Source organism: Cynocephalus volans, chromosome 3 (assembly GCF_027409185.1).
Source record: "Cynocephalus volans isolate mCynVol1 chromosome 3, mCynVol1.pri, whole genome shotgun sequence".
Lineage (NCBI taxonomy): Eukaryota > Metazoa > Chordata > Mammalia > Dermoptera > Cynocephalidae > Cynocephalus > Cynocephalus volans.
The window spans coordinates 9899499-9925033 of NC_084462.1; the positions used below are offsets into that span (position 1 = coordinate 9899499).

At 55.8% G+C, this 25535-nt stretch overlaps 5 protein-coding genes across 5 annotated transcripts; 2 read left to right on the top strand and 3 right to left on the bottom strand.

The window, feature by feature from the left end:
• Positions 1–549: 549 nt before the first annotated feature.
• GARIN5B (golgi associated RAB2 interactor family member 5B) lies at positions 550–4408 on the bottom strand. The gene is made up of 9 exons (XM_063089921.1): positions 4259–4408; positions 3923–4077; positions 3586–3844; positions 3255–3279; positions 3035–3090; positions 2851–2954; positions 2705–2757; positions 2527–2603; positions 550–2322 (listed from the first exon to the last, which is right to left on the bottom strand). The coding sequence occupies exons 1-9, from the start codon at positions 4406–4408 to the stop codon at positions 550–552; spliced, it is 2652 nt and encodes an 883-aa protein (XP_062945991.1).
• Positions 4409–6432: 2024 nt separating this feature from the next.
• On the bottom strand, positions 6433–10025 carry IL11 (interleukin 11). Its single transcript, XM_063092310.1, has 5 exons — positions 10019–10025; positions 8553–8725; positions 8252–8338; positions 7969–8130; positions 6433–6603 (listed from the first exon to the last, which is right to left on the bottom strand). The coding sequence occupies exons 1-5, from the start codon at positions 10023–10025 to the stop codon at positions 6433–6435; spliced, it is 600 nt and encodes a 199-aa protein (XP_062948380.1).
• A 4638-nt stretch (positions 10026–14663) lies between these two features.
• Positions 14664–15721, top strand: TMEM190 (transmembrane protein 190). The gene is made up of 5 exons (XM_063091724.1): positions 14664–14721; positions 14813–14848; positions 15127–15252; positions 15329–15413; positions 15505–15721. Exons 1-5 carry the CDS (start codon positions 14664–14666, stop codon positions 15719–15721), a joined length of 522 nt encoding a protein of 173 aa, XP_062947794.1.
• Positions 15722–16812: 1091 nt separating this feature from the next.
• Positions 16813–20311, bottom strand: TMEM238 (transmembrane protein 238). Its single transcript, XM_063092107.1, has 2 exons — positions 19725–20311; positions 16813–16959 (listed from the first exon to the last, which is right to left on the bottom strand). The coding sequence occupies exon 1, from the start codon at positions 20260–20262 to the stop codon at positions 19732–19734; it is 531 nt and encodes a 176-aa protein (XP_062948177.1). The 5' UTR covers positions 20263–20311; the 3' UTR covers positions 16813–16959; positions 19725–19731.
• A 1871-nt stretch (positions 20312–22182) lies between these two features.
• Positions 22183–25535, top strand: RPL28 (ribosomal protein L28). The gene is made up of 5 exons (XM_063091123.1): positions 22183–22258; positions 22611–22699; positions 22828–22951; positions 24994–25112; positions 25401–25535. Exons 2-5 carry the CDS (start codon positions 22619–22621, stop codon positions 25488–25490), a joined length of 414 nt encoding a protein of 137 aa, XP_062947193.1. The 5' UTR covers positions 22183–22258; positions 22611–22618; the 3' UTR covers positions 25491–25535.

The window sequence follows — 25535 nt, forward strand, 5'->3', positions numbered from 1 at the left end:
TCAGTTTCCACCATCCTTCTGCCTAAAACCCTTCAGTTTGCTCAGTGTCAAAGCCGAAGTCCTTAAAATTGTCTAAGTCCTATATGATTGATGACCTGTTACTCATCTGACTGCATTTCCTGCTCCAAGATCCCCTGGAGCTCACTTGGTCCCACACATCATGCACACTCCTGCCTCAAGGATCTTGCAGTGGCTGTTCCTTCTTAATGGAGACTTTCCCCCTAGAAGTCCTCATGGCTTTCTCCCTCCACTCCTTCTGGTCTTTGCACAGATGACACCAGCCCCGTGAGGCTTTCTTAAACCACCTTTGGTGTGGTAGAGGGCAGTCCTGTGCATTGTAGGATGTTTAGCAGCAACCCTGGTCTTTACCCACTAGAAGCCAGTAGCACAACCCACTACCCCCACCCCGATTGTTGGATGCTATATTTCTGTCTAGAAAAATGCCTGGCACATAGTTGACACTATGTATTGAGTGCATGAATAAAAGTGAAACGAGGGAAGGATTGTCTCTATCTGGCAGAAAACAGAGTTGACAGTAAGCCTTAGCTGCTAACCCAAATACCTGGGGAAAGGATTAAAGGTGCCCGGTTCTTCCTTTGTCATCTCTGCCTTGGTGGCCTTGTCCCTCATATGCTCAATTTCCAAGAGCATAGGTTGGAGGATTTTCGAGGATAACTCCGTTGTGGCCAGAGGGTGCTGGTTTGGCATCCTCATGGGCTCTTGGGATATTCCTGTGGTCTGTTGGGGCACCCTGGCTGTGGCCTCCATTCTTGAAATAGGGATAACTGGGAGGGATGGTTGAGGGATGTCCTCCCACCTTGAGGCGGGCAGGGGGATGGGAACCTGGGAGGTACTGTCTATCTTTGGGCTGCTGGAGGTAGGCATAGATTGGTGGGGCACCTTGGGAGGCCTCACTGGATCCCAGGGCTTCTCCATCTTTGTCCATTGCTGCCTGTCCTTTTCCCAGGTATGTGACTCTGGCTGTTCCCTGACCTCCACTGATGTGCCCTCCAGAGAGGAAAAATGGCTGGGGCCGAAGGGTACTGAGGCTCTTGTAGATATGGTGGATTCCTGGGAAGTCACCGAGAGCCATGAGGGTAGCGAGACCACACCTGATCTCAAGTGCTGCTCTTTGGACTTGGCCATGATCATCAGCTTGGCAAGGGCAAGCCCCTCCATGGAGAAGGGTCTGCTGTGCTCCTGGGGGTGCCCCTCAATGGCCAGCTCCTGGGTCTTGACCCATTCCTCCTTCTGCTCCACCTCCTTGGACCTCATGCCAGGCATGTGTAGGGATATCTCCTCCTTCATTCTGTGGGTCCCATCCTCTGACTTCCCCTTGCCTTTCAAGCTCTTGAGGGTAATCTCCTGGGTTCCGTTAATCAGGACCTCCTCGGACTTCTTGGTTGTGGTGAAGGGGAATTCTAGGGACATTGCCTGGGTCCTTGTCTCTACCACATTAGTCTTCTGGGTACCCACCATCACCACTGGCTCTGGTTTCTCTTTAGACTTGCCTTTCCCGAGCACATCCCTTCCAGGAATTCCTGTTGGCAACACGTCAGAATTGGCAGGGATCTTCTGCCATGAGGTGGGTGAGCTGAGTACCATCTGGCACTGGGTAGGTGAGGTTGGAGCCTTCTGGGATGGGGTAGGTAGGAACAAAGATTCTGTCTTTGGGGCACGGGGCAATACAGCCTTCTGGGGAATAGCAGGTGCAGGTGGGGCCTTCTTAGGTGGTGGTGGGATCTTCTGGGGTAGGGCAGGTATAGCTGGGGCCTTCTGGGGAATAGCTGATATAGGCGGGGCCTTCCTGAATGGGCCTGGTATGGCTGGGGTCTTCTGGGGAACAGTAGGTTTGGCAGAGGCCTTCTGAGATGGCCTAGGCACAGCTGGAGGCTTCTGGGATAGAGCACATAGACCTGCACCCCTCTGGGATGAAGCAGGGAGAGCCGGGACCTTCTGGGACTGGTCAACAATGAATGGTGCCTTATAAGAGGTAACAGGGACAGATGGGGCCTTCTGGGAGGGTAGTGGTCCCACTCTCTGCCGGGATCCTATAGACCTGGCCTTTTCACTGGGCCTGGGGAAGGAGGAGTATTGTGCAGACAGGTAGACAGCAGAAGGGTATGAAGCTGGGCCAAAGGAGGAAGAGGACAAAGTGCTGGAATCGGGGTTCATGAGGTCTTCCGTGTCCTGCTGCCATACATCCAAATGATCGTAAGAACCCGGAAAAAAGAATCCAGGGCCGTCACCCGAGATACAGTGAGAAGGGGTCTCAATTATATGTTCCTGACCTGTGACCTCCTCAGAGTCAGACAAGTAGACCTGTAGGTGGACGGAGGGGAGGAGATGCATGGTCAGAGCCAGGGAGACCCCAGACTCAGGAGTCCAGACACCCAACCCCTCCTCCATCCAACCTAGGAGTCCAGGCCCCCAGCCCCTCCTCCATCAGACCCAAGATTCAGGGCCCCCAGCCATTCCTCCCTCAGACCCAGGAGTCTAGGCCTCCGCCCCTAGTAGATAGCTGGCCTTTGTAGCGGACTGTGTCTGGTTGACAGTGCTAGAAATGATGCTGAAGATGGTCCTGATGGTGATGCTGGTCTTCTCTGAGTGGGGAGAGAGCAGTCTGAGCCCTTTGGAGAAAGGACCAGAGCCACAGAGAGTCCACACACAGTGGCAGAGCGAGGGGGTAGGGGGCTGCTCCTACCAGTAACATGGAGTTCGGTGTGAGATCTGTCAGGGCAGATGTCTGGGTAGGACCTGTAGGAGCAACATCATGGGACTTTGGTGGCATCTGCACCAGGGTCCCCATCCTTCTCCCAACCCCCACCAGCAATAAGATCCCTTGCCCACTTCTTTTCGGTGGATTTCTTCCTAGGGTCAGCATGCTCCAGCTGTGACCAGATGAGAGGCACGGAGTCACCCACAGCCTGAGACTTGAATCTGATCTTGAGGGCCTGGCATGGAGTGAGGCAAGGACAGTCAGAGAAGGGGCACCCCCCCTTCACCCCATTGGGCCAGCCTGGGGCCTGCTCACCTTGGCCTTATTTTGTTTCTGAGGTGTCAGTATCTTATAAGGCTCAGCAACCGTGACTGGAAAGAGAGCAGGAGACCACAGGTCAGGAATCTTGAGTGAGAGGTCATGGGAGCAGGCCCTGAAGAGTCCATAGAGGGCTCAGCCAGGGGAGAGCAGGGGAGAGAGCCTGGGTGCTGGAGCTGTGTTCATGACCTGGGAGTGGATGGCAGAGTGTGCTCACCTGTACGTCCACTGAGGGACTGGTCCTGTGGAAAGGGAAGAGGGGCAGTTATGAGGGGGCCCACCCCTCCCTGGATCTTACATCTCCATTACCTACCCAGCCAGCCCTCTATGCCCACCCCCCATCCAGGATACAGGATCTGGGCCTCCTAGTCCCTTCTGCCTCAGACCCAGGAGTCCAGACTCCCAGCCCCTTGTGCTTCAAACCCAGGAGTCCAGGTCCCTAGCTCCATTCCTGGAGGACCCTGGAGCATGGACTCTTGGTCCTAGTTCCCTCTGAATCTAGATGGTGGGTTCCTAATCCCCTGAGATCTGTGGAGCTGGGGCCTCACCTGGAGGTGCCAGGTGGAGGCAGGTGCTTTGGCCAGGGACATGTCCAAGGGAAGAGTTTGCAGAGTCCTGGGGGCCCAAGAAGTGGCAGGCTTCTGAAGCAGGTTGATGAGACGGATCCAGCGGTCGAACAGGAAACCCACCTCGTTGTCCGGGGCATCCAACTCCAGGTAGTAGTAGCGGCCTGTGACTAGGCACAGCTTCAGGCACCAGGTGGCCAGGTCGTGGACATAGAAGTGGACAAGGTCCAGTGGGATCATCCTGAAGGAGGCAGGAGACTCAGGCAGCTAGAGCATGAGATGGGGGAGAGGGCAGCTGGGGATGGAGGGATGAAGGCACCTGGTCAGGACGAGGTTGGAGCATTCCCTGCCCTCAGGGGGCCGAGCGATGAGCAGGATGTCTGGCAACATCAGGCCTGGCAAGGAGGCGGCCACCCCCATGGTCAGACGGTTGGTTCTGTGATGTACATACACAGGGGCCCCTCGATTTGTCACCTGGGGGGCCAGGGAGAGGGGCTGGGACCACGCCTTTCTACAACAGACTTCTAACACCCACTTCTGAGCACACCCCCAGCTGCTGAAGCTCAAATCCCCATCCTCTTTAAAATTTCCCAACCCAGGCGTTCTTGCTACCCTCCAGCCCCTCTCAGCCCCCAAGGCACAGTGAGCTGGGGACCTGGACAAAGTTACTCTCGAACATGGGCAGCGGGCGGAGGGGCAGGTACTCGCCCTTCTGGAGGGTCTTCTGCAGCTCCCCTAGAACGGGGACCCACTTTGGGGGGGCCTGGAGCCGTTCAACATGCCTGAGGTTCCGGAGCCGCTTCATGGTGGCTGCAGAAGCGGTGGGTGGAGTATGAATTTAGGGACCCAGGACCCAGGAACCCAGGAGTGTGCACGCCCCACTCCCCTGCCTCAGCCCACCGGCCTTGGCCCCTTGGGCTTCTCAGGTGCCAGGAGCTCAGCTGTTACAGAGAGTGGAGGAGCTTCCCCAGGGCTAGGAGACTCGGGTGTTGGCCATGGCCCTGCAGGGGTATACAGTACCAGCCTGGGGGAGGAGCCTTCAGTAGAGGGGCTTTGTGACCTCACTGGACACACAGAGGGCTCTTCCTGGGAACTCTCTGGGGGCCATGGACTCCCTTTTCCTCTGGAGATATGGCCTGGAGTCTTTTTTTTTTTCTTTTGGCCTGAAGTCTTGAGGGCTGGGATGGGCAAATCAGAACCCCAGGCCCAGGCTGGGCAGCCACCACCCCAGACCCAAACTGATGATAACACAGGACCCCCTGGAGAGACTGGGTTATTGTAAATGGATGACTAACCATAGGGTTTGAATTACAGTCCCTGCTCTGCCAATGACCCTTCTCTAGACCGTGGTAAGACCCAAACACTTACTGAGCCCATTTCCCTATTATCTGTGTGTGCCCATGTCAACGGTTCCTGAACACTGAGCTGTAAAGAAGGGACTCAAGCTTTGATATGAACTAGATCTACAGCAGAATCACAGTTCTGTCTCTCCCTAGCTGTGTGATCTTGAGTAACAGATACTACCCTCTGTCCCCAGTCTGAACCTCAGTTCCCTCACCTGTAAAACAGGGTATATTCAAGGATCTAGGGCAATCGTGTAAGTAAAAAGCCCACACTCAGAGCATGGCCCACAGCAGGGCTTAATTAACTATCATTCTTGTCCCCTTCTAAGGGCTTTTTTTTGGGGGGGGGGGGTGCTGATATTCTGTCATTCTAAAAAGAGTGTTTATTATTTTTTTAAATGTGTCATGCAAAATATACAGTCTGGAAAATGCAGACAAGCACAAATGATAAAAGTCACCCACAATCCTCCCTCTCACCTTTGACCCTAAGACAGTCAGTGTCAACATTTTAGTGTATTTCTGTCTAGGATTAAAAGAAAATCCATATATATATAGAAAGAGAAACAAAATTGGGTTCATGCAGTGGTTTTGTAGCCTGCTGTTTCATGTCACAGGATATCTTTGTGTGTCTAAAGTGGTCTTCTTTCCTATAACATCCCTTTTTACTACTAGGTGGTATTCCATCATGCAGATGTACCATATTTTATTTAACCATACCCCACTGTGGGACATTTAGTTTGTTTCCAATTTACTATTGTCAACATTACCATGATGAATGACCTTAAGCTTGCAGCTCTGTCCTGTACAGGTAATATTGGTCACAGGATGACCTTCTAGAACCTTCCATTAAATATTTACTGAGGATGTATGAAGTGCTGGGCACCAGGTGAGGTTGAGACCCTGCCTCCACAGAGCTCTCTGGGCAGCCAACTAGTCTCCCCTCCTCTGCCCTGCCCACTCAGGACCTCTGCCTCCTGCCCCAGAGACCCCAATGTCCATCCCCAGACCTCAGAAAAATCACCCTTAAGTGGATATGTATGACAAATTTAATTCCTTCTCTCTGTCTCACAAAGGTTTCTCACATTTTTATACAAAAATCCCAAGCCTCTCTTTTCCCTCCCTCCCACCCCAATTCAGAAAGTAATGTTTTAATAAATAATATATGCTCCTGCCCAGGCCCAGAGGGGTGGGAGCCAGGAAGACAACTGTGAACAGATTTCTTGGAGATCCAAGAATATGGGATCCCAGTTTTCTCCTCCTCAGGGACCCATAAGTCCACCTGCCTCCCACCCCCCCACTCCTTAAATAAATAAGTATAAATAAAGCACAGATCCCCCCTTCAACCTGGCCTAGGTCTCCTGGAAGGACTGTATCTAACTGGGGGGGATAATGGGGGGATATCCCAGGGCTGTCATGCCCCCAGTACTAAAATAAATAAATAAATAAGATCTGGCTTTGAAGGACGATGGTGACTTTGGGTCCTGGGTCACAGCCGAGTCTTCAGCAGCAGCAACCCCCGCACAGCCCAGTCAAGTGTCAGGTGCAGCCCCCCTAGGATGGCATGGGCCGCCCTGATGCCTCCCCAGGCTGAGGCAGGGGGAGCCAGGGGTGGCGCTGGCGGATCTGGGGACACCTGGGGCAGGGCCAAGCGGGACATCTGTCAGGAGAGGACCAAAAGTTAGCAAAAAGCTGAGCATACAGTGGGGGTCCGGGGAAGACTGAATTGGGGTTGGGAGAAGTCTGGTCTGCATATTTGCAGAGTCTCTGGTGTGTGGGATGAGACATCTGGGCAGGTAGCCCTTCAGGGTCTTGAGTTAAGAAAATTAATGCTGGGGTGAAAAGGTTGCCATCTTAAGGGTGGGCTTCCAGGGCCAAGTTTTGGGGGTGTCAGGTGAGGTCTGTAGAGGCAGGCCTGGGATCCTGGTGCTGGAACTGGGGGCTGGGGGCTGGAGGCTCTCAGGGTGTCAGGGCTAGAATCTTTCCTTTTTTTTTTTTTTTTGGTGGGTGTCCTGTATGGGGATCCAAACCCTTGACCTTGGTGTTACAACACCGCACTTTAACCAACTGAGCTAACCGGGCAGCCCATGGCTAGAATCTTGGAACTAAAATTTTAGAGACATTGTCTGGTGTCTGAGGGCTCATAGCTGAGATCAGGCCCAAGATCTCAGAGATGGGGTCTTAGACGTGGGGTCTCTAGGATCAAGCTCAGGGACTCATGGGTGAGGGCTGGGGTCCCAAGTCTGGGATCTCAGAGCTTTTGAGCTGGAATTTGAGGTCCAGCATCTTTGGGGTCAGGCCCAGGAACTGGGTGGGGTCTGAAGTCTTCTGGTCTCAGGGTTTTGGGTCTGGGGTTTTGGAAGTTAGGGTGTTGCAACTGGCCAGTATGGAGAGGGGCTGGAATCTTGTAGTTAGAGATGTCATGGTCTAGGTTCGTGAGGTCTGGGATTTGTGGAGCCAGGGTCTCAAGGCTGGCTTTGGGTTAGGGTCTTGCATCTTAGGACCTGGGTCTGGGCCTTGAGGTCTCAGCATCTCAGGGCCTGGGTCTCGGGTCTTGGGATCTAGAGGTTCATGGTTTTTGGTGTCTTGGGGCCAGGGTCTCCAAGTCTTGGGGTGAGGGTTTGGATACTCAAGTCTTAGTGCTTCAGGGGGTAGGGATCTTGGGTCTCAGAATTTTAGGTTATAAGGTTTGTAGTTTCAGGGCAGGATCTCAGGGTCTGGGTTCTCACAGTCTCAGGGGCTGGGATTTGGGAGCCCCAAGATCATGGACTATGGGATCTGAGAGTCTTGGGGTGAGGGTTTGGGGTTTCCAGGCAGGATTTTGGGGTGTGGGGCCTCAGGGTCTCAGGGCCACAAGATCTTGGGAAGGTAGAATCAGGGTCTCAGAACAGAGATCATGTCTGGGGTCTGGGTTTCCTGGGCCACTTTGGGGTTCTCGGTCTCAGGATTCAAGGTTTTGGGGCACAAGTTTTTGGGGTCTAAGGTACCAGGGTCTGGGGTTTCAGGTGTCAGAACCAAGGCATACCAGGAGCTGCAGCCGGCGCAGTAGCCGGTCCAACCGGGCCTGCAGGGCACCCAGCTCTGGCTCCAGGGTCTTCAAGGAGGGGCCGCCTGCCCGGCGCAGCCACTGCACGTGCCGCAGGTAGGACAGCAAGTCAGCTCGCAGCCTGGTCAGCACACCCGGAAGCTGGGGATTGGGGCAGGGGTGTCAGAGAACACCCAGTACATGCCCTCACTGGCCCCCATTCTCCCACCCTCTTCACTGCCCAACTCTCGCCTTTCCTTCCAACACACTCCCCTGCCCTTACCTGTAGGGCTCCCAGTGCCCCTGCACTCATGGCCAAGGTGGGTAGAGAATCCAGATTGTGGTCCCCGTCAGCTGGGAATTTGTCTCTCTGGTGGAAAAGAAGCTGTGAGGGCAACCCCATCCAGCCTTGGGTCTCTCTCCACCCCTACCTCAGGTCTCAACTTCTTCCTCCCCTGACTCTGCCACCCTGGGAGCCCAGAAGCCTTCCAGGTGGCTTATCCACAGACACCTCTCCCCTTAGTAACTCTCCATCTCTGTCATTCTCTGTCCTGCAACCAGCCATCCCCTCCAGTGTCTCCTACCAGCTGTGCGGCCAGCTGCCGAGTGTCCGCCAGGAGGGAGCGGGTCAGGAGGACAGCACTGTCCAGCTCAGCCCGAGGGTCTGGCGAAGCTCGAGGGAGGCCAGGAGGTGGGCCAGGGGCAACAGCTCTATTTGGCCACAGGCTCAGCACGACCAGGACCAGGCGGCAAACACCTGGGAGCGGGAGGAGGCAGTGAGCTCGGGCTGGACTCCTGTGCCTGAGGAAGAAGGGGCTGGGGGCCCGGACTCCTGGGTCTGAGGGAAGAAGAGCTGGAGGTCTTGAGTCCCACGGTGAAGCGCCCGGGGCAAGTCGCAGGGCCCTAGCGGGCTTCCCTCTCCCTCCCCGGCCCTGGCTGCCCCGCCCGTCAGAGCAGACGCGGCCCGGGGCGGGTAGACGGGCCGGGCGTCTCCCGTCCGCCCCCGGACGCCGGAATCTGGGCCCCGGGGCGGGGCATGAGGGGGGAGGCACAGGCCAGAACCTGCCCCCTCCCTGGGCCCCGGGAGCCTGAGCTGGACTGGGAGCAGGCGAAGGAGCCAGCGACCAGGACTGAAACCCGGAGGCACTGGCCCCTTCCCTGGGAGACCCCCGCACATCCCTCCGCTCAGTAGCCCCGCTACAGTGGGCCGCGGAAGGCCTGGCCGCAGTGCCCGGGGATGACCCCGGAGCACACCTGCGCGGAAAGAAGCAGAGAAACCGGCACAGTCCGAAGCGCTGGAGCGAGAGAGCCGGCGGCTGGCGCACTCGCGGCGCGGGGGCTCCGGCGCGCTCCTTCCCCTCCGCCCATCCCCCAGCAGCCCCGCCCACCTCCTCACCGCCAGCCAATCAGCGCACTCCGGGCCGCCCCGCTCCCTTATCACACCCCCAGCCCGCCCCCTGGTCCCCTCCTGCCTCGCCAGTCCTCCTGCCCCTCCCTGGCTAGCCGTCTGTCCGTCAGTCCGTCCGCCCGCATCAGTCTGGCTCTCTAAGCTTTCTGTCCTCACCCCTACCTCTCCCTCCTCCCGGTGGCTGGGATCGGTGTTCCCGGGCTTGTTCTCATCTCCTTGGACTCTCTGCCTCACTTTCCCTCTCGGAGCCTCTCTGTCGGGGTCCCTGGGTGTCTGCATCTCTGGGTCCCCTCTGATTCTCTGGGGATCCGGGCCCTTTGGGGTCACCTCCCAGCACCTGTCCCTCTGTCCCTGTCTGTGAATCTCCATTTCTCTCCCTGGAGGGGCCCTGTCTGGTCTGTTTCTCTCTCTGCCTCTCTGATTTGATTCTTTCATCTGTGTCTCTCTGCCATCTCTTCTCTCTGGCCTCCTACTTTCTCTGAATTTCCTTTTTCCCTCCTTCTCTGACTCCCCATGGCTTCCTCTCTCTCCTATCCTTGTCTGTCAGACTCTGCGGTGTCTGTCTGCTCCCCACCCTTCCCCGCCGTCTGTCCCTCCCTCCCTCCCCGTTCCCCCCAAACCTATGAACTTGAACCAACTTACAGTTCATGTCCCCACAGGGCCAGGGATTCCCCAGGGCAGGGGGCAGGGAGCTGGGGGCCTTTAACCCTTCCCTGTCCGCTGCCAGGGGAGCCCCGGGGGTCAGCTGGGCTGTGGCCTGGGGAGGGGAGGCATGAGCCTGTGAGCAGCGAGGGCCGCGGCAGTGAGGGAGTGTGTACGCCTGGGGGGTTATATAGGGGGCCGGAGCAGGCGGGCGGGGGGCAGGCAGCAGGGGAGGGCGGCCTGACACATCCTGACTCACCCTCCCTGCCTGCCTTTTCCATTCAGACGGAGCCGGCTGCCTCGAAGGGCTCACGCCGCCTGCTCGGAGGAGGGCATGGAAGGAAAAGTTGGAAAAGTTGAAAAGGGAAAGGGGGGGTGGTCGGAGAGGGGCTGGTGAGGTCATTGGAGTCCCCTCCCTCCACCTCCACGGGTTGGGGCAGACATACATAGCTCAAGAGCTGGGGCCCAGCTGTGGGTGGGGGTCCAGCTGGACTGGGACAGGCAGAGAGAAATGGGGAGGTAGTAGAAGAGAGAGGAGAGAGAGGTGGGGACAGGGCAACAGACAAAGGCCTGAGGAGATGGAGGCTTAAGAGAGTCTGAGGGACAGAGAGAGACTCACAGAGGGAAACAGCTATACAGAGAGATGGGGACATGGACAGAGACAGGGAGATAGAGATACACACAGAGATGGAGACTCTGAGACAGGGAGGCATGCAGAGAGATGGGGACACTGGGACAAAGACAGGGAGACACAGACACACACATAGAGGTGGAGGCAGCCAGATTGGAGAAGCAGAGAGGACCAGAGACAGAAAGGAGAGGTTCTGGGAGTCAGAGATCAAAGAGTGAGATGAAGACAGCAGGACTTGTAGAGACTCAGAGAGACCCTGAGGGGAAAAGGGACAGAACCATCAAGACAGAGAGAGAGGAGGCAGGTGGCAGAAGAAATGCACAGAGATAACAGACACAATAGAGGCAAGATTGACAAGGATGGAGAGGCCTCAAGGGACATAGACAGGGAGACACACATATTAAAAAGAGGGAGATGATGAGATGTCAGGGACTCAGGGGACAGAGAGAGGGACAGAGACAGGTAGAGACATGAAGGAGGGAGAGAACCAGAGATGGAGACTGGGGACCAAGAGAAAGAAACATTAAGACACTGCATAGAGGCGGGACCTCAGGCACATGACTGCGCCTCTGTTCCTCAGTTTCCTCATCTGTGAAACAGGGATAATGAGAGTACTCCCTACCCCCCTAAATGCCGCATTGAGGATAAAGTGAGCATATTCATGTAAAGCACAAAGTCAGCACTCAATAAATGTTAACCGTTGCTCTTCTCATCATTCAATTTTATTAATACATCCAGGGAGACAGAGAAAAAGATGTAGCCACTGGGAGAGACTGGAAGGTCAGGGGAGAGACGGAGATGGTGAGTGGGGGAGATAAAATGAGGATGATGGGGATACTGAGGCAGTGACCCAGGGCCAGGGCCAGGGAGCTGGAGACCTGGATGATGCCACACAGAGAAATGGAGACAGGAGGGGTGTCCAGGTAGAAGAGGGACACACAGATTCAGGGGGAGACAGCAATGCCCACACAAGCACATAGTGGATGAATGCCACATAAATGGGGGCAGAGGTGCTCTGGAATTCACAACAGAGCAAGTGAAGGACAGAGACACCAACCCAAGTCCCCAGGAGATCCTCTCCCCAGGATCTAGATGGCAGAGAAAAATGGGATTGGACTGAAGACACAAAGAGGCGACAAGGACTCCAAAGGTCTCCCTGCAGACCCCCTCCCCCGTGCCCAGCCTCTGAGACTGTGCTGAGCTGGCAGGAGGACTCTAGAGATGAATGGCGACTGGAGACTTCCCCCTCCCCATCCACCACAACTGGGGGGGGTGACTGCTCAGGTCCCCAAGGAGGTGAGGTCACAGCCCCCACATTGTGGGACATGACCTCATCACCTCAGGTAAGAGCTTTTTCTCTCCCTCTCTTGGTTTGTCACAGCCACCCCTTCCAGGGCCCCCCAGGGGCCCTCCCCAGCTCCTGCTCCCGCTGGGACCGGGGACTGTGACCACTGGGTCTCCGCCCCTCAGGGGGCCTGTTTCCGGCTGAGTCAGCGTGGGGGGCCCAAGGCTGCGTCAGTGAAGGGAGAGCTGACGTAGCCCCCCCCCCAGACCGGCAGGGCCAGCCAAGGTGACTCAGGCCACCAGCCTGGGGGATGGACTGGCCTGAGGGGATGGGGGACTGGGCCTGGGGCCAGCCCTGGAGCAACTACAGGGATCAGATAACGCCAGCCCCTTGCACCTACAGGACCCAGAAACCCAATCCCCTAGCCCGTCCTCACTAAGATCAGGATTCCAGGCCCCCAGCCCCTCCTCTCTCATACCCAGAAGACCAATCCCGCAGCCCCTCCTTCCTTAGATCCAGGAGTCCAGACTCTAAACCTTAGTTTTGAGAAAGGTGGAGAAAAACTTGTGGCTCTTCTGCAATATGGGGAGCACTTTCTGTGGGAAGGTCATGAGTCTGGGACAAATCAGGGGTCCCAGGCTGGTGCCAGTTTCTTATCTTGCCCCAGTTCTCACTCTGGGGGTTGTGGGGTCATATTTCATTCCCCCCTCTCCCCAGTGTGGCTACAGGATGCTCAGGTAGATGGGGTGGGTAGAGAGCAGGAGGGCTGGGATTGCTTGGGATTCCTGAGTCTTTCCCAGACCAGGGCGGGGACAGTTTGGGTTACTTCTGCAGAAACAAGGACAAGACAGAGAGAGAAAGGGAGATGAAGATGGGAAAAGAGATCCAGAGGCAGGAGTGGGGAATCCCAAGAAATGACAGATGATAGAGACTAGTAGAAACTGAGGCAGGAGCACAAAGACACAGAATGAGAAAACAGAGAGGCAAAAAAAAGATGGAACCTAGGAAGACCAGTTTAGAGGTTCAAAAACAGAGATTGGGAGAGACAGGGTACCAGAAACCCTGGGGTTGATCACAGACACTGGGGGAGATGCCATTGAGACAAGTGTGGTGGTGGTGGTGGGAGGAGGGGCTGGCCAGAGAGTCCTTGCTCATGTGCTAGCCCCTGGGTAAGGTGGAGCTGGCTGGGTGTGAGGTCAGCAGGTCTCAGGCTGTGTGTGTCCGTCTGTCTGTCCCTGGGGGGTCCTGTCTGGCCTCTGGGGGGTGACGGGGCAGACCAGCCACAGATGCAGACCAAGCCTGTCATTAGTGGTGAGGGCCGTGACGGCGGGGGCCCCCCCAGTCCCAAGCCACAGTCCAGGGCCAGGCAGCCCCGCCCCCCCCACCCCCTCCTTGATCCCGGAGGAATCCCGGGAATTGGGAAGTGGGTCCAGATGATGTTGACACAGGAAACGGTCAGCAGCTGCCCAGCCTCAGTCCCACAACCCTTTTGACCCCCACCCCCGGCCCCCTGCCGAGCCCCCTCTGTCCTGTGTCATCTATGACGGAGGCAGCCTGGGGCCCACTCAGCACCCACCAGGATGTTTACAGGAGAGATGGGTATGACAGAGTCAGCCTCATGGGGCTTCCTGAGAAATGGGATATGGCTCCTGGACTGTCCTGCCTCAGAACTAGGAGTCCAGACCCCAGCCCTCCTCCCTCAGACCCTGGAAGTCACCTCCCATTTTCTCTCCTCCCTCAAATCCGGGTTTCTGGGCCTCCAACCCCCTTGTTCCTCAGACTCAGGGGCCCTAGCCCATGGCAAGACTGCCCCAGAGGAGATGAGATTCCATCCTCACTGTGATGTAAAGTTGAGTGGATGTTAAGATGGGGTGCAATAATGATCGTGGTACCAACTCAGCCCCCCAATTGGCTTCTTTTCCATAGAAGCCATGCCCCTTGCCAATCATTGGTGGAGACCAAAAAGGAAGCTTGAAGATCACCAGTTTGACTCCTTCCCCCACTCCCACCCCATTTACAGGTGGGGAAACTGAGACTTATGTGGGAAATGTGGGCTCCCTGCCCATGAGTCACTTTCACAGCCCATGAGCAATTCCTGCCCATTAAGCCCTCAGATCTCAGCCAGGGCCAGAGGCTGGCTCGGCCAGCCCCCTTCCCTGGTTGAACACTCTCTATGGCTTCAGCCCCACTGTCTCATCTCCCTCCTAGGTCTCCTGGTTGCTAGGGGGGACCCTTCCCTAACAATGGTGCTCAGAGAGGGCTTCTGTATCTCAGGGTCCCCCTTCCCCTAAGCTAAGGGGAAAGACTCCCTAGCAACCAGGTTTCACGAACCTTTTCGGCACCTGAGGACACCTTCTCAGGCATCAGGTTACTAAGGAGAAGGATTCCCTGGTCTCCCAGATCCTCAACCACTCAGGGTCCCCTGGTTGATAAGCAGGAGAAGCCCCAGACCCCCAACAGCCATGCCCCTTTCTAGACTTCTCTTTCCCACCCAAGTTGCTAAGGAGGCTCTTCTAAAGCCTGAGACACCCCCCCGCACACACACACACGGGTCAATAGACCAGGCCAGTGTGAACCCTCCCTTCTTCCTCATTGCTCAGGGAACTCACTAGCAACAGAACTTAGAATCTTGGTGCTGGGAGGGCAGGAGGGCGGGGCTGAGCTGGTTGCCGGGGTGATGTCCTTCCAGGCCTCTTCCCACAGAGGTCCCAGAGGTCTGGGGAGGCGACATGGTGGGCTCCGGGATCCCAGCTTTGGGCCTTCTCCTGCTGATGCAGGGCTCAGTAGGTGAGGGTGCTGATGAGAAGATCAGGGAGCTGAGGAGGGGGCCATCTCAGCCTCCATATAGCCCCCCAACACCACCCTTTTTCTCCCACAGATGGGAATGGAATCCAGGGATTCTTCTACCCATGGAGTGAGCAGTGGCTGAAATCCTGGGTCCCCTCGGGAGAAGGGGCCCAGATTAGACTCTTGGGTCTAAAGGGAGAATAAGCTGGGGCCTGGGTCTGAGAGAGGAGGGATTAGGGCCTGGACTTCTGGGTTGGAGGGAAGAGGAATTGGGGTGTGGATTCCTGGATCCTACACTGAATAAGCAGTAGACAGGCAGCCCCTGAGCCTGGCTTTGGGACCTCATGCTCTAAGGCCTGTGGGGCCAGGCTCTGTGATGAAGCTGCCCATTGTGGTCATGTCCAGGCTGTGAGGGTGACGTGTGGGACAGGGAGAGCTGTGGAGGTCAGGCAGCAATCGAGAACCCCAATCTGTGCCTGCGCCTACGATGTTGCTACCGTGATGGGGTCTGCTACCACCAGCGGCCAGATGGTGAGTGCCCCGAAGCCCAGGTTCCTGGGGCATGGGGCTGAGACACTTGGGTCTTCAACCTCCCTCCTTTGTCCAGAAAATATGCGGAGGAAGCACATGTGGGCCCTGGGCTGGACCTGTGGCAGCCTCCTCTTCCTGATCTGCAGCATCTGCCTGTTCTGGCAAGTAGGGTGGGGGCTCTGGTGGGCACCCTTACCTCCCAAGGAGCAGGCAGGTGGGTAGGCCAGACTGAATGTGTTCCCTCCCCACCAGGTGGGCCAAGCGCCGGGATATGTTGCACCTTCCAGGTTTCTTGCTGGGTAAATGCAACTTATCGAGGACCGTCTCACTGCTGTCCAAAGACCAAGGGACATCAATGGACAAAAAGACACTGTCTGTGGGCAGCACGCCTATGGAGGGGCAAGACATCTTGCAGAGCACCGAAGGAGAAGCGACGGAAGGGAGCGAGGAAACAGAGGGAGATGATTAGGGGCATCCCGGGGGGACCCGTCAATACAGATATAGAGTATGGATGTGTGGTTTCTTTTTTGAGAGGTGTGGGGAGCAGGAGGCACAGTGGGAACTTGGTGCAAGGTAAATATGTGTCCATGTGTTGGAAGGAGTGTGGTGGATCGGGGCTGAAAGAGACCTGGGCTGAGTGGAGGGCAGGGGTGCTGGGCTGTGATCATGGGAGGAGTGAGTTGAGGGGAGGTCTGGAATATGAGGGACTTGGAGGGTTAGTGGGGAGGATCTGAGCTGAGGGGGACCTGGGCTGATTGTGGGGCGGCCCTGGGCTAACTGGGTTCCTGGGCTGTGATCATAGGGACCCTGGACGACTGAAAGGTGTGTAGGTGTAAGGGTGCTGGAGTGAGGTGGGTCTGAAAGCAGGAAGTTGAGGGTAAGTGTGGGTTGGGCAGGGTGGAAGGGTACCTGAACTGAGTTGAGGTTGGGGGGCATTCCACAGTCATGGAAATGTGCCCTTCAGCTCTTCTTCTGAAGGGAGTGCCCTCGCCCCCCAGCATGTGCCTGGACTCCCCTGGGCTGATCCTGACAATGACTGAGCATGGCGGGGGTACCAGTGTAGGTCCCCTTCCTGCAGGACCTGAGCCTCCCCCAGAAGATGACTTTGGTTCCCAGACTCCCCACCAGACAGCTGAAATTTTCTTGGAAGTGCACTAATGTCCAAGACTCATCCTGTCCAATCTTCCTTCCCTCCCTTCTCTTTGCAGGTGTCAGATCTGTACCAATTAACCCTCCATAAGTGTTTCGCCCAAAAAATATCTTGCAAGTTTGATTTGTCCCTGTGTCTGCTTCTTGGAGGACCCAAATTAACACAGGGAAGCCTGGGCTGAGGGAGGTCTGGGCTGAGTGGGTGGGTCTGGGCTTGAGATACTTGCCTCCCGCTCTCAACTCCCTACCTGTTCCCCTCTGTGAAGGGCCAGCATGAAGCTGGCTATCCCCAAGGGCATGGGCAGTCTCACTGTGGGTATGGCCAGGCCCATTCAGTCTCCCAGCCCTGGAAGGAAGCAAGCAATCTCCACCCCCCCCCCCACCCCCCCCCCGGCCCCAGCGCTGTCCCTCTTCCAGGTAGACATGCAGTGCTGTGAGGCAGAGCTGTTTATCCAAGTGACGACAGAGGGAGGACAGGTAGGCGTCCTGGCAGTTGGATGAGGTATGGAGCAGCTGTACATCTCAGTCTGGTCCTGATAGGTGAAGCCATGGGGTCATCTGCAGGGGGGAGGGTGGAGTTAGCAACTGCTCCAGATTCCCCTCCCATCCCTGCATTCCTAAGCCCATCACCCCGTGGCCTGGGATGCAGGGGCAGGGAGTTCCTTCCTCCTGCTTTAGTCCCTCACACATTGACTCACACACTTGCTCATTGGCTCTTTCATTCCTGGATCCCCCCATCTGCCGGAGAGCCCCCAGCATGTGTGTGTGTGTACGTGTGCATGCATGTGTGCCTTTAACTCATTGGAATCCACATGTACAAGATGGGGAAAGGCAGGGAGAGTGAGAGATGCAGAAAAAGAGACAGAGAGATAAAGAGGCCTGGGGAGACAGTCTGAGACAGAGACACAGAGACAGGGTGAGAGAGATACGGAGACAGGCAGAGACAGAGAAAGAAGACAAACAGAAGGAGGAGAAATAACAAATGATGGGGTGGCTCTGCCCAGCTACTCAACTAATTTTGGTCTCAGAGGGAGAGGAGAGTTATCAGAACTAGAACTTGTGGGTCCCTCTGTTAAAATTCAAGTTCTCTGTCCTTCAAGTGTAGGGAGCACCTCACCCTCCCCAGTAAGGAGGAGTCCTGTGTTTGAACAAGTCCATTTTCTTTCTAAGAGGGGCCTATACTCAAGTAAGCTTGGCCATAGTCTCCCATGGGTGGTTCCAGCAGTGGAGGCCCACCAGCTGTGTTAGACTTTTGGTCAGTGTAAAGGATTTTCACAGGTAATTTTTAATTACAGGTGGTTATTTTTGCATTATATGCCAAATTTTGTATTAGCTCATGCTTTACCATCTCATACAGTTATTCATGCTTTTTTTTTTTTTTTTAAAGATGACCGGTAAGGGGATCTTAACCCTTGACTGGGTGTTGTCAGCACCACGCTCAGCCAGTGAGCCAGCCGGCCATCCCTATATGGGATCCGAACCCGCGGCCTTGGTATTAACAGCACCGCACTCTCCCGAGTGAGCCATGGGCCGGCCCCTATTCATGCTTTTTTAAACCAGTTTCCTTTTCTGAACCACAGAACACAGAATATGGCTGAAGTGATAATTTTCTCAGTTCTCACAAAGAATAGTATAGAACGCATATCGTTCTGAATGCATAAGAGAACCATTAATTCATCACATATAGAGAATGTCTTAGGACATTAGGGTTAATTCTATTATGGAACCTCTATTTGAAAAGCCAATTCAGTCACCCATCCATCCATCCACCCATCAACAAACCCATCCATCCACTCATCCATCTACCTGCCCATCAGTCCAAACCTTCATTCAACTACCAATTCATCCATCTACCAATCTCACCATATTCATTAATCAGCTGATCCATTCACCAATCTCCCACCCACCTATCCATCCACCCATCCACATCTACTTATTAAACAACCCATCCGTCCACCCATCCATCAATCCAGTCACATTTAACCACCAACCAACCTATCTATTCACCAATCCATCCATTCATCCACCCATCCATCCATCCACCAACCAATTCATTCATTAATCCCTCTATCCACCTACCCATCCACCTAATCCATCCATCCATCAACCAATCCACCCACCAGTCCATTCACCCATTCATCAGCCAACCTATCCATCCATCCATCCTTCCACTTACCTACCCAATCATCAATCCTTCCTGAGTTCACACTCTTTGCTGGGCAATGCTAGGAACAAAGGCACCAGAGACCCAGGTCTTACCCTCAAGGCCACTACCTGTCAAGTGGGAAAGACAGTACCAACACAGACACAGCACATGGTCATACAAGCAGCAATAGGAGTAACTCAGACAATACGAAGGCCCAGAGAAGGACTGAGAAGTTGAGTTGTATCTTACAGGACAGACATGTGGGAAGTTTTCTGGATGGAGTTAGAGACAGCAAGGACACTTCTGGTGTAGAGAAGAGCATGCACAGAGGCCAGTTGGTGTGAGTTTGGCTGTCTGGGGACTGAGGGATGTAATTGCAGAGAAGGGAGGAGGAGGGGGACCAAAATGTGGGGGTTTGGGTTTAATCAGAGGGCACTAGGAAGTCACAGCAGGTCTTTTATTTTTTTCTTTCATGGGCTGGCTGGTAATGGGATCCAAACTCTTGACCTTTGTGTTACTAAGCTGAACTCTAACCAACTGAGCTAACTGGTCAGCCCTCATAGCAGGTCTTTGAGCAAAGGCAGCCAAGCTGGAGAGGTGTGTTTAGGAATCGAGATAGAAGGTAGAGAAGAGAGAAAGGGGAGGAAATGATCGGTTGCTTCACTCCTCCTGCCTCGTTGGTCCTTCTTACTCTTTCCCCCTCTCTTAGGACTACTTTGTCCAGGGAATCCAGGCTCCTCTACCTAAGTATTATGTGGCCTTGGGCAAAGGCGACACCTTTCTGGGACTGTTTCCTCCACTGTAGAATGGGGATAGTAATAGTGACCTCAGAGACCCAGTTACAAGGAGAGGGGCCTGGTGCACCTGGAGGCTGGAGTAAGGGTGGTACCTCCAAGTGCTGGGGAGGGCTGACAGTGCCTCGCCCACCAGCTCCCTCAACTCCAGGGGCACAGTCTCATTTGTCTCCCCCAAGTCTGCACTTATGCCTGCTGACGCTCAGTCTTCATCCCTCTGGGTCTCTGCTACTCTCTGCCTCTCTCCAGTCTCTACCTCCTCCTGTGGCTCTATCTCCCCATTGCCTCTCTCTGTCTCTCCATCTCCCCTTGTCTCTCCCTCTCTCCTCTCTGTCTCTCCATCTCTTCCCACCTCACCGCCTCCCCCCCATCCCCCCCCTCACCTGGGGCTCATTCGCTGCAGGCGCCCGCCGCCCCAGGCCCGGCCTCGAGCGTGGCGAGCTGCAGGCGCACGCGGCGGCAGGCGGCGGCGGGAGGCGGGGGCGCGCGGGCGGTTCGGCGCGCTCCCCGGGAGCCTGGTACAGCGCGCGGGCCGCCGCCGGCGGGCGCCGACCAGCGGCGGGAGAGCTTGCGCGCCAGGCGGGCGAGCGCTGAGGGCCGCAGGCCGTAATCGCGCTCGAGCTCCTGGCGCGAGATCTCGATGTTGCCGGTGTACCAGAGGATCCAGCCGAGCAGGCTCAGGAAGACTAGCAGCGCGCCCGAGTAGATGAGCAGGTCGCCGAAGTCGCGGCCGCGCACCTGCAGCTGCGCGAACACGCCGGTCAGCAGCGCCGCCATGCCCGCCACGTCCAGCGCCACGGCCAGCAGCAAGGCCATCCGGCAGCGGCCCAAGCCGGCCGCGGGCGCGGGCACGGCTGCTGGCGCGAGTGATGCACCCGGTGGTGGGCTCTGCGAAGCGCACCCCGCTGGCGCCGCCGCCATGGCCCTGCACCGCCGCGGCTGGATCAGAGAGAGCGTTCCGGGGTGCGGCCCGGCCCGGGGCGGGGTTAGGGGACGGCGCCAGGTGTGCCCGGCGCCCGTCTGGTCACCTGAGCTGGGCTGGGCGCTGGTAGGCCCGATGCGGGGACGCCCTGGCAGTGGTTTCTATGCAGGGCCTGTCCCTCAGCGACCTGTATTGGGGGCAGCCGGGTGCACAGATACGGGTGACCCAGAGCTGGTGTCCCCCAAGAAGTGCAACACATGGTCAAAATCCAGGGTATTTTAATGGTGGCAGGGTAGGACATTGTGGGAGTCTGGGCATTGTTTCTGTTTAGTGCCTGCCTCCAGAGGCCTCCTGGGCACCGTGGTGGGGACAAGCGGGAAGAGAAACAAAGATCAGACAAGGTCCCTGGACCCCAAGGAACTCTGGGACGCGGAGAATCAATAGTCAGGGTGCTCTAAAGGAAACACGGTGGTCAGAGAACTGAGAATTTTTCACTCAACGCGTGTCTTCTGGTGCCTCCTATGTGCCTGGCCTCAGCGCTAAGATCTCGAGGGCAGTGTGATAGATGCGACTCACAGGAGCTCTCTGACACTACTATCAGATCCACAGTGCTTTAATGGAGGTAACCGGGCAAACTGTTAAGACTGTCAAGACTTATTAGTGGTGAAGTCTAAGGGCAGACAAGGCCCCTGGTCTCAAGGAGTTCCCAGATGTAATCACAAGTCAAAGTGCATTAATGGAGGTGACAAAGGCACTGGCATTCCTTTTCTTCCCCCTCTTTCTTTTTTCTTTTTTTTTAAAGGGGATCTTAACCGTTGACTTGGTGTTGTCAGCACCACGCTCTCCCAAGTGAGCCGCGGCCGGCCCCCTTTTCTCTCTCTCTCTCTCTTTTCCATTCCTTTGTTCAGTAGGGGGTCTCTAGCGTCCTTCTCAGCACCAGGCCTTGTGCTGGTAAGGTTGAGGACACAGAGAAACATCAGGCAAGGATCCTGCTCCTTAAGATGACCCTGACAACAGAAAACAAACTTCCAAGGAGTTTAGTGGGTGGGGCACAGGGCAGACTGGAGAGGGGAAAATGGACGCGGGGGTGGGGTGGGCAGCACAGATGGAAGGCAGAGATGCACAGGGAAGAGGGTGGACAAACCAATAGGGACCTCTAGTGGGAATCAAGAGCTGTCACATGCAAACTGTTTTCCTCCAAACAACGACTTCCACGCTCCCCTGGGGTGGCAGTCTGCAAGAAGCTTCCGTCTAGGTTCTCTCCAACCTCTAAACAGTTTAAGTTTATTTCAAGAAGACCCTGGAGACGATAATCTGCAAGGGAGCGGCCGGATTAGCGGAATGATTCCGAACGTGACCGAATGGAGACCGAGTATTTCCGAACAGATCCGGGCATGGGCGAATAGGGAAAGAAGGCCGCCCCTCCGAAGAGCGTTTCCCGGAGTTCCGAAAATGCCCGAGCGGGCCTCGGTGCCCGCCTCGGGAATAGCCGAGGGCTTACGAAGAAGACCGGAAGCATCCGAGGACGCCGGGTATAGACTTAAATAGTTCACGCGCATTCATAAAACAAATGTTTATTGAGCAGCCATCAAGTGCCAAGCACAGTGCCAAGCTCTGGGTGAGCAATACCGGAGAGAAGCCGCTAAGGAATGGGTTTAGGGGCCTCATGAATTGGACCCATTCGGAAATCCAGCCGTGGAGTTCCGAAAACTTCCGAACTGTCCTCGGAACGGCTGCGTTCCACGGCCGATAACGTGCTCTCTCGGTTCTCTAACAGAAGAGTGCCAATGATTCCCGAGCAGTACTCGACAGCCAGGCGGAAATAGCCGAACACCGCCGAGCCGCCTTGGCTGAGGGCCGGAAGGGAGGGAGAAGAGGCGCCCCGCCGTTCCTGGCGCGCGCTCAGAGACGAAGCGGAAATGCGTATACAGTATTAAAGGCGGAGCCCCGCCCCCACCCGCCTCTTTCCGTCTCCGGTCGCCGAGGCGAGAGGAGGTGAGTTTGCGTCCTCTGTCCGCCCGGCGTGGCCGCCATCTCGCGCCCGCCGCCCACTGTCTTTGGCCCCTGCCTGCCTTCTCTCCTTGCTCCCCGAGGGTCCTTGGTGGGCCCCAACCCTGCCGCCTGAAGTCGTTGTGGATTCTCACGGTTTCTTCCCCTCCCCCCCATTCCTCGAGGTTAGTCTCGGCTTCCTGAATCCGGCCTGACAAAAGTTCTAGGTCGCTCTTCTCTCAGGGATACCCCCTTTCACCCAGGTTCCCAGTCACTCTCTTCCTGTGCTGTCCGAACCCCGCGGCCCGGGGTCGGCCTGCTCCGTTTGACGTCCCTCACGTGCCCTGTTTCTCCGCAGCCGCCGCCATGTCTGCGCATCTGCAGTGGATGGTCGTGCGGAACTGCTCCAGTTTCCTGATCAAAAGGAATAAACAGACGTACAGCACTGTAAGTGGGGCCCGGACGCCTGGCAGGAGGAGGGTCCTGAGGTCTCCGACGCTTTGGGTCAGAAGAAGGGACCTTTGCATATCTCCGGGGCCCCCCCTTCACGATCCCCTAAGCCTCCTCTTTTCTAGGAGCCCAATAACCTGAAGGCCCGCAACTCCTTCCGCTACAATGGGCTGATTCATCGCAAGACTGTGGGCGTGGAGCCGGCCGCCGACGGCAAAGGTGTCGTGGTGGTCATGAAACGGAGATCCGGTGAGCGTTTACTCTGGCTTGGCCCAGACAGCAGACCCCCTTCGGAGCAGGGAGCTGTGGTTTTTTTAACTGTCAGGAAAGAGGAGTGGTTCTGCCATTGAATGGAGTGTCCCTGGAGTCAGAATGTTGGCGTGGGAAGACTGTCCCTGGAGTCAGAATGTTGGCGTGGGAAGACGGCTTCTCTCGCTGACTTGCCTGCTTTGGAAGTTGGAAAGGTCGCTTAATCTGTTTTCTCACTTGTAAAATGGGAAAACTAATAGGATCTGAGCTTCATCAGGTAGTCGTGAGGTTTAAATCACAGGACTGCATAATTGTATTATGCTTTCAGATTAAATCCTCAAAACAACTCAGGTGGGGGTGGATATTTCCATCTCTGGTGAGAAAATTGAAGCAAGCAGGTGAGGAGCCCTACCCGAGTCCCCATATGGAGGAGGTGACAGGCTGGGTCAGAAGCAGTAGTTTTACCTCCATTCTACCTGTGTGGGCTCAGAGAAGGGGTCCTGAGGACCTTACTCCCATAAACTGTCCTGTCAGACAGACCTTTTAGGGTCTCTCTTGAGTATCTTGTGAGAGGAGGTCAAGGGAGAAGCAAGGGTCTCTCATGGAATATCCCTTCTCCACATTTGTTCTCCACCAGGGTTTTTTGTTGTTTTAAAGGAGTGAGCTTTTCGTAGGTTCTTGATTGGGACTGGCTTCTGTTCTGGTTCAGAGCCAAGCATCCTTCTATTCAGGGGCAGCAGCTGCTGCAGCCTGCTGGGCTGGTCATCTCAGTGACTCTTGCTGACCCTGGAGGAGATTATCCTCCTGTCTTAGGAACACAGCCCCGGAGCAGCTGGTTGCTTGCCTCAGTGGGCTCCTGCATTCTCACTCCTGAGGACCCTGTACTGGAGTGTTGGGTCCTAAAAACTTTGCTTTTCTCTCTTTGATTGCTAAATACATGGGTGGCCTTTCCTGGGCTATGGAATTAGATTGGCATGAAGGGGAAATATGGGCTGCTTTTGGGGGAAACTTTATACCCATTGCCAGGAATGCAGGGCTTTGGCCTGGTTGGTTCCATCTGATTTCATATCCTGACTGACGCTGGCATCTTCATGGCACAGGAAAAGCATGTTTTCTTTTTTTTTTTTTTTTTTTTTGTCATTTTTTCATGACCGGCACTCAGCCAGTGAGTGCACCGGTCATTCCTATATAGGATCCGAACCCGCGGCGCGGGAGCGTCGCCGCGCTCCCAGCGCAGCACTCTACCAAGTGTGCCACGGGCTCGGCCCTGGAAAAGCATGTTTTCATGGTAGACACAATTGGGTGGTGTCAGGGAGTTGTTCACTTTTTGATCCTGGGCAGTGGAGTCTAGGTTTTACTCTTGCCCCAGGGCTCTTCCTCACACCTGGCTTTCTCCATCACCTCAGCATCAGGGCCAGGCCTCACAGCTCTGCACGTCAGAACTTTGCTTGCTAACTCTGCCCCTACTCAGTTCAGGATTGTTCCAGAGCGGGTAGCTTAGGCCCTGGGAAGGTGAGGCAGTGGAGGAGACCAGAGCTGCAATCTGAGCAATGATTGCTACGTGGTCAGCATGGGGCCAAGCACCCACCTTACCTGCTGTCTGGACCACCAGAGTTTTGGAGTCAAGTGGCCTAGATGCAGAGTAAAATTAGCAGATCTGCTATATGTGTGTGACTTGGACAAGAGAGTTCTTGTCTTATTTTTTCTGCTCCAGCTATGTAGAATGAGGTGGTAATGAATGTTGCTGTGTCTCTGGGATGCAGTGAGGATGAGATATATGTAAGTGCCCAGGGCAGGACCTGGCCTAGCAGTAGTCACTCAGTGAATGCCTGATAAATCAAAGTGGGGAGAGACAGGGCTCTCTATCTGTTGGCCTGGTCCAGGAGGCTGAGGGGCTGGCTTAGGGAAGTGGCCTGCCCAGTGTCACACACCAGGGGTGCTTATCAGGGTCTTGGGGTGAGATTGCCTTTTAGACATCTGGGAGGTACAGTAAAGGCTCAGACAGTTGCGCTGACTCCTGGACCCTCCACCTCCCCAACTAGGCCAGCGAAAGCCAGCTACCTCCTATGTACGGACCACCATCAACAAGAATGCCCGGGCCACACTCAGCAGCATCAGGCACATGATCCGCAAGAACAAGTACCGCCCTGATCTGCGCATGGTGAGTGATCATGGCAGGGTCCCTGGGCAAGAGGATAGCTGGGGCTGGGCTCCTGGTCAGGAGTAGTTGAGCCTGTGGGGGGTGGAGGGAGTGGTGGACTACACCTGAGGGACTGGATGGGGGAACCTGGCCAGTGCCATGGGGAAGGGCCCTCTGCTTATTGCCTGGATCTGGGCTGGGGAGGGAGAGGGACCTGTCCTCTCAACTGTACTCCAGGGTCTGGGAGGCAGGCAGGATGGGTAAGGTCTGGTGGAGAGGGTGAGTTAAGCCCCCTTTACTTTCCTTCAGGCCGCCATCCGCAGAGCCAGCGCCATCCTGCGCAGCCAGAAGCCTGTGATGGTGAAGAGGAAGCGGACCCGCCCCACCAAAAGCTCCTGAGCCTGCACCCGAAAATCAATAAAGAGTCAGCCAGCTTTTTCTCCA

Coding starts and splice junctions, on each gene's coding strand:
- IL11 (XM_063092310.1), bottom strand. Junction 8,131..8,251: donor GGGCACTGGGAGCCCTACAG/GTAAGGGCAGGG, acceptor CCCAATCCCCAG/CTTCCGGGTGTGCTGACCAG. Junction 6,604..7,968: donor TGCGCCGGCTGCAGCTCCTG/GTATGCCTTGGT, acceptor CTCTCCTGACAG/ATGTCCCGCTTGGCCCTGCC.
- RPL28 (XM_063091123.1), top strand. CDS start 22,619: ATGTCTGCGCATCTGCAGTGGATGGTCGTGCGGAACTGCTCCAGTTTC. Junction 22,700..22,827: donor ATAAACAGACGTACAGCACT/GTAAGTGGGGCC, acceptor CCTCTTTTCTAG/GAGCCCAATAACCTGAAGGC. Junction 22,952..24,993: donor GGTCATGAAACGGAGATCCG/GTGAGCGTTTAC, acceptor CTCCCCAACTAG/GCCAGCGAAAGCCAGCTACC.
- TMEM238 (XM_063092107.1), bottom strand. CDS start 20,262: ATGGCGGCGGCGCCAGCGGGGTGCGCTTCGCAGAGCCCACCACCGGGT.
- TMEM190 (XM_063091724.1), top strand. CDS start 14,664: ATGGTGGGCTCCGGGATCCCAGCTTTGGGCCTTCTCCTGCTGATGCAG. Junction 14,849..15,126: donor GGGATTCTTCTACCCATGGA/GTGAGCAGTGGC, acceptor GGTCATGTCCAG/GCTGTGAGGGTGACGTGTGG. Junction 15,253..15,328: donor CTACCACCAGCGGCCAGATG/GTGAGTGCCCCG, acceptor TCCTTTGTCCAG/AAAATATGCGGAGGAAGCAC.
- GARIN5B (XM_063089921.1), bottom strand. CDS start 4,408: ATGAAGCGGCTCCGGAACCTCAGGCATGTTGAACGGCTCCAGGCCCCC. Junction 4,078..4,258: donor TCGAGAGTAACTTTGTCCAG/GTCCCCAGCTCA, acceptor CTGGCCCCCCAG/GTGACAAATCGAGGGGCCCC. Junction 2,323..2,526: donor AGACACAGTCCGCTACAAAG/GCCAGCTATCTA, acceptor GTCCACCTACAG/GTCTACTTGTCTGACTCTGA.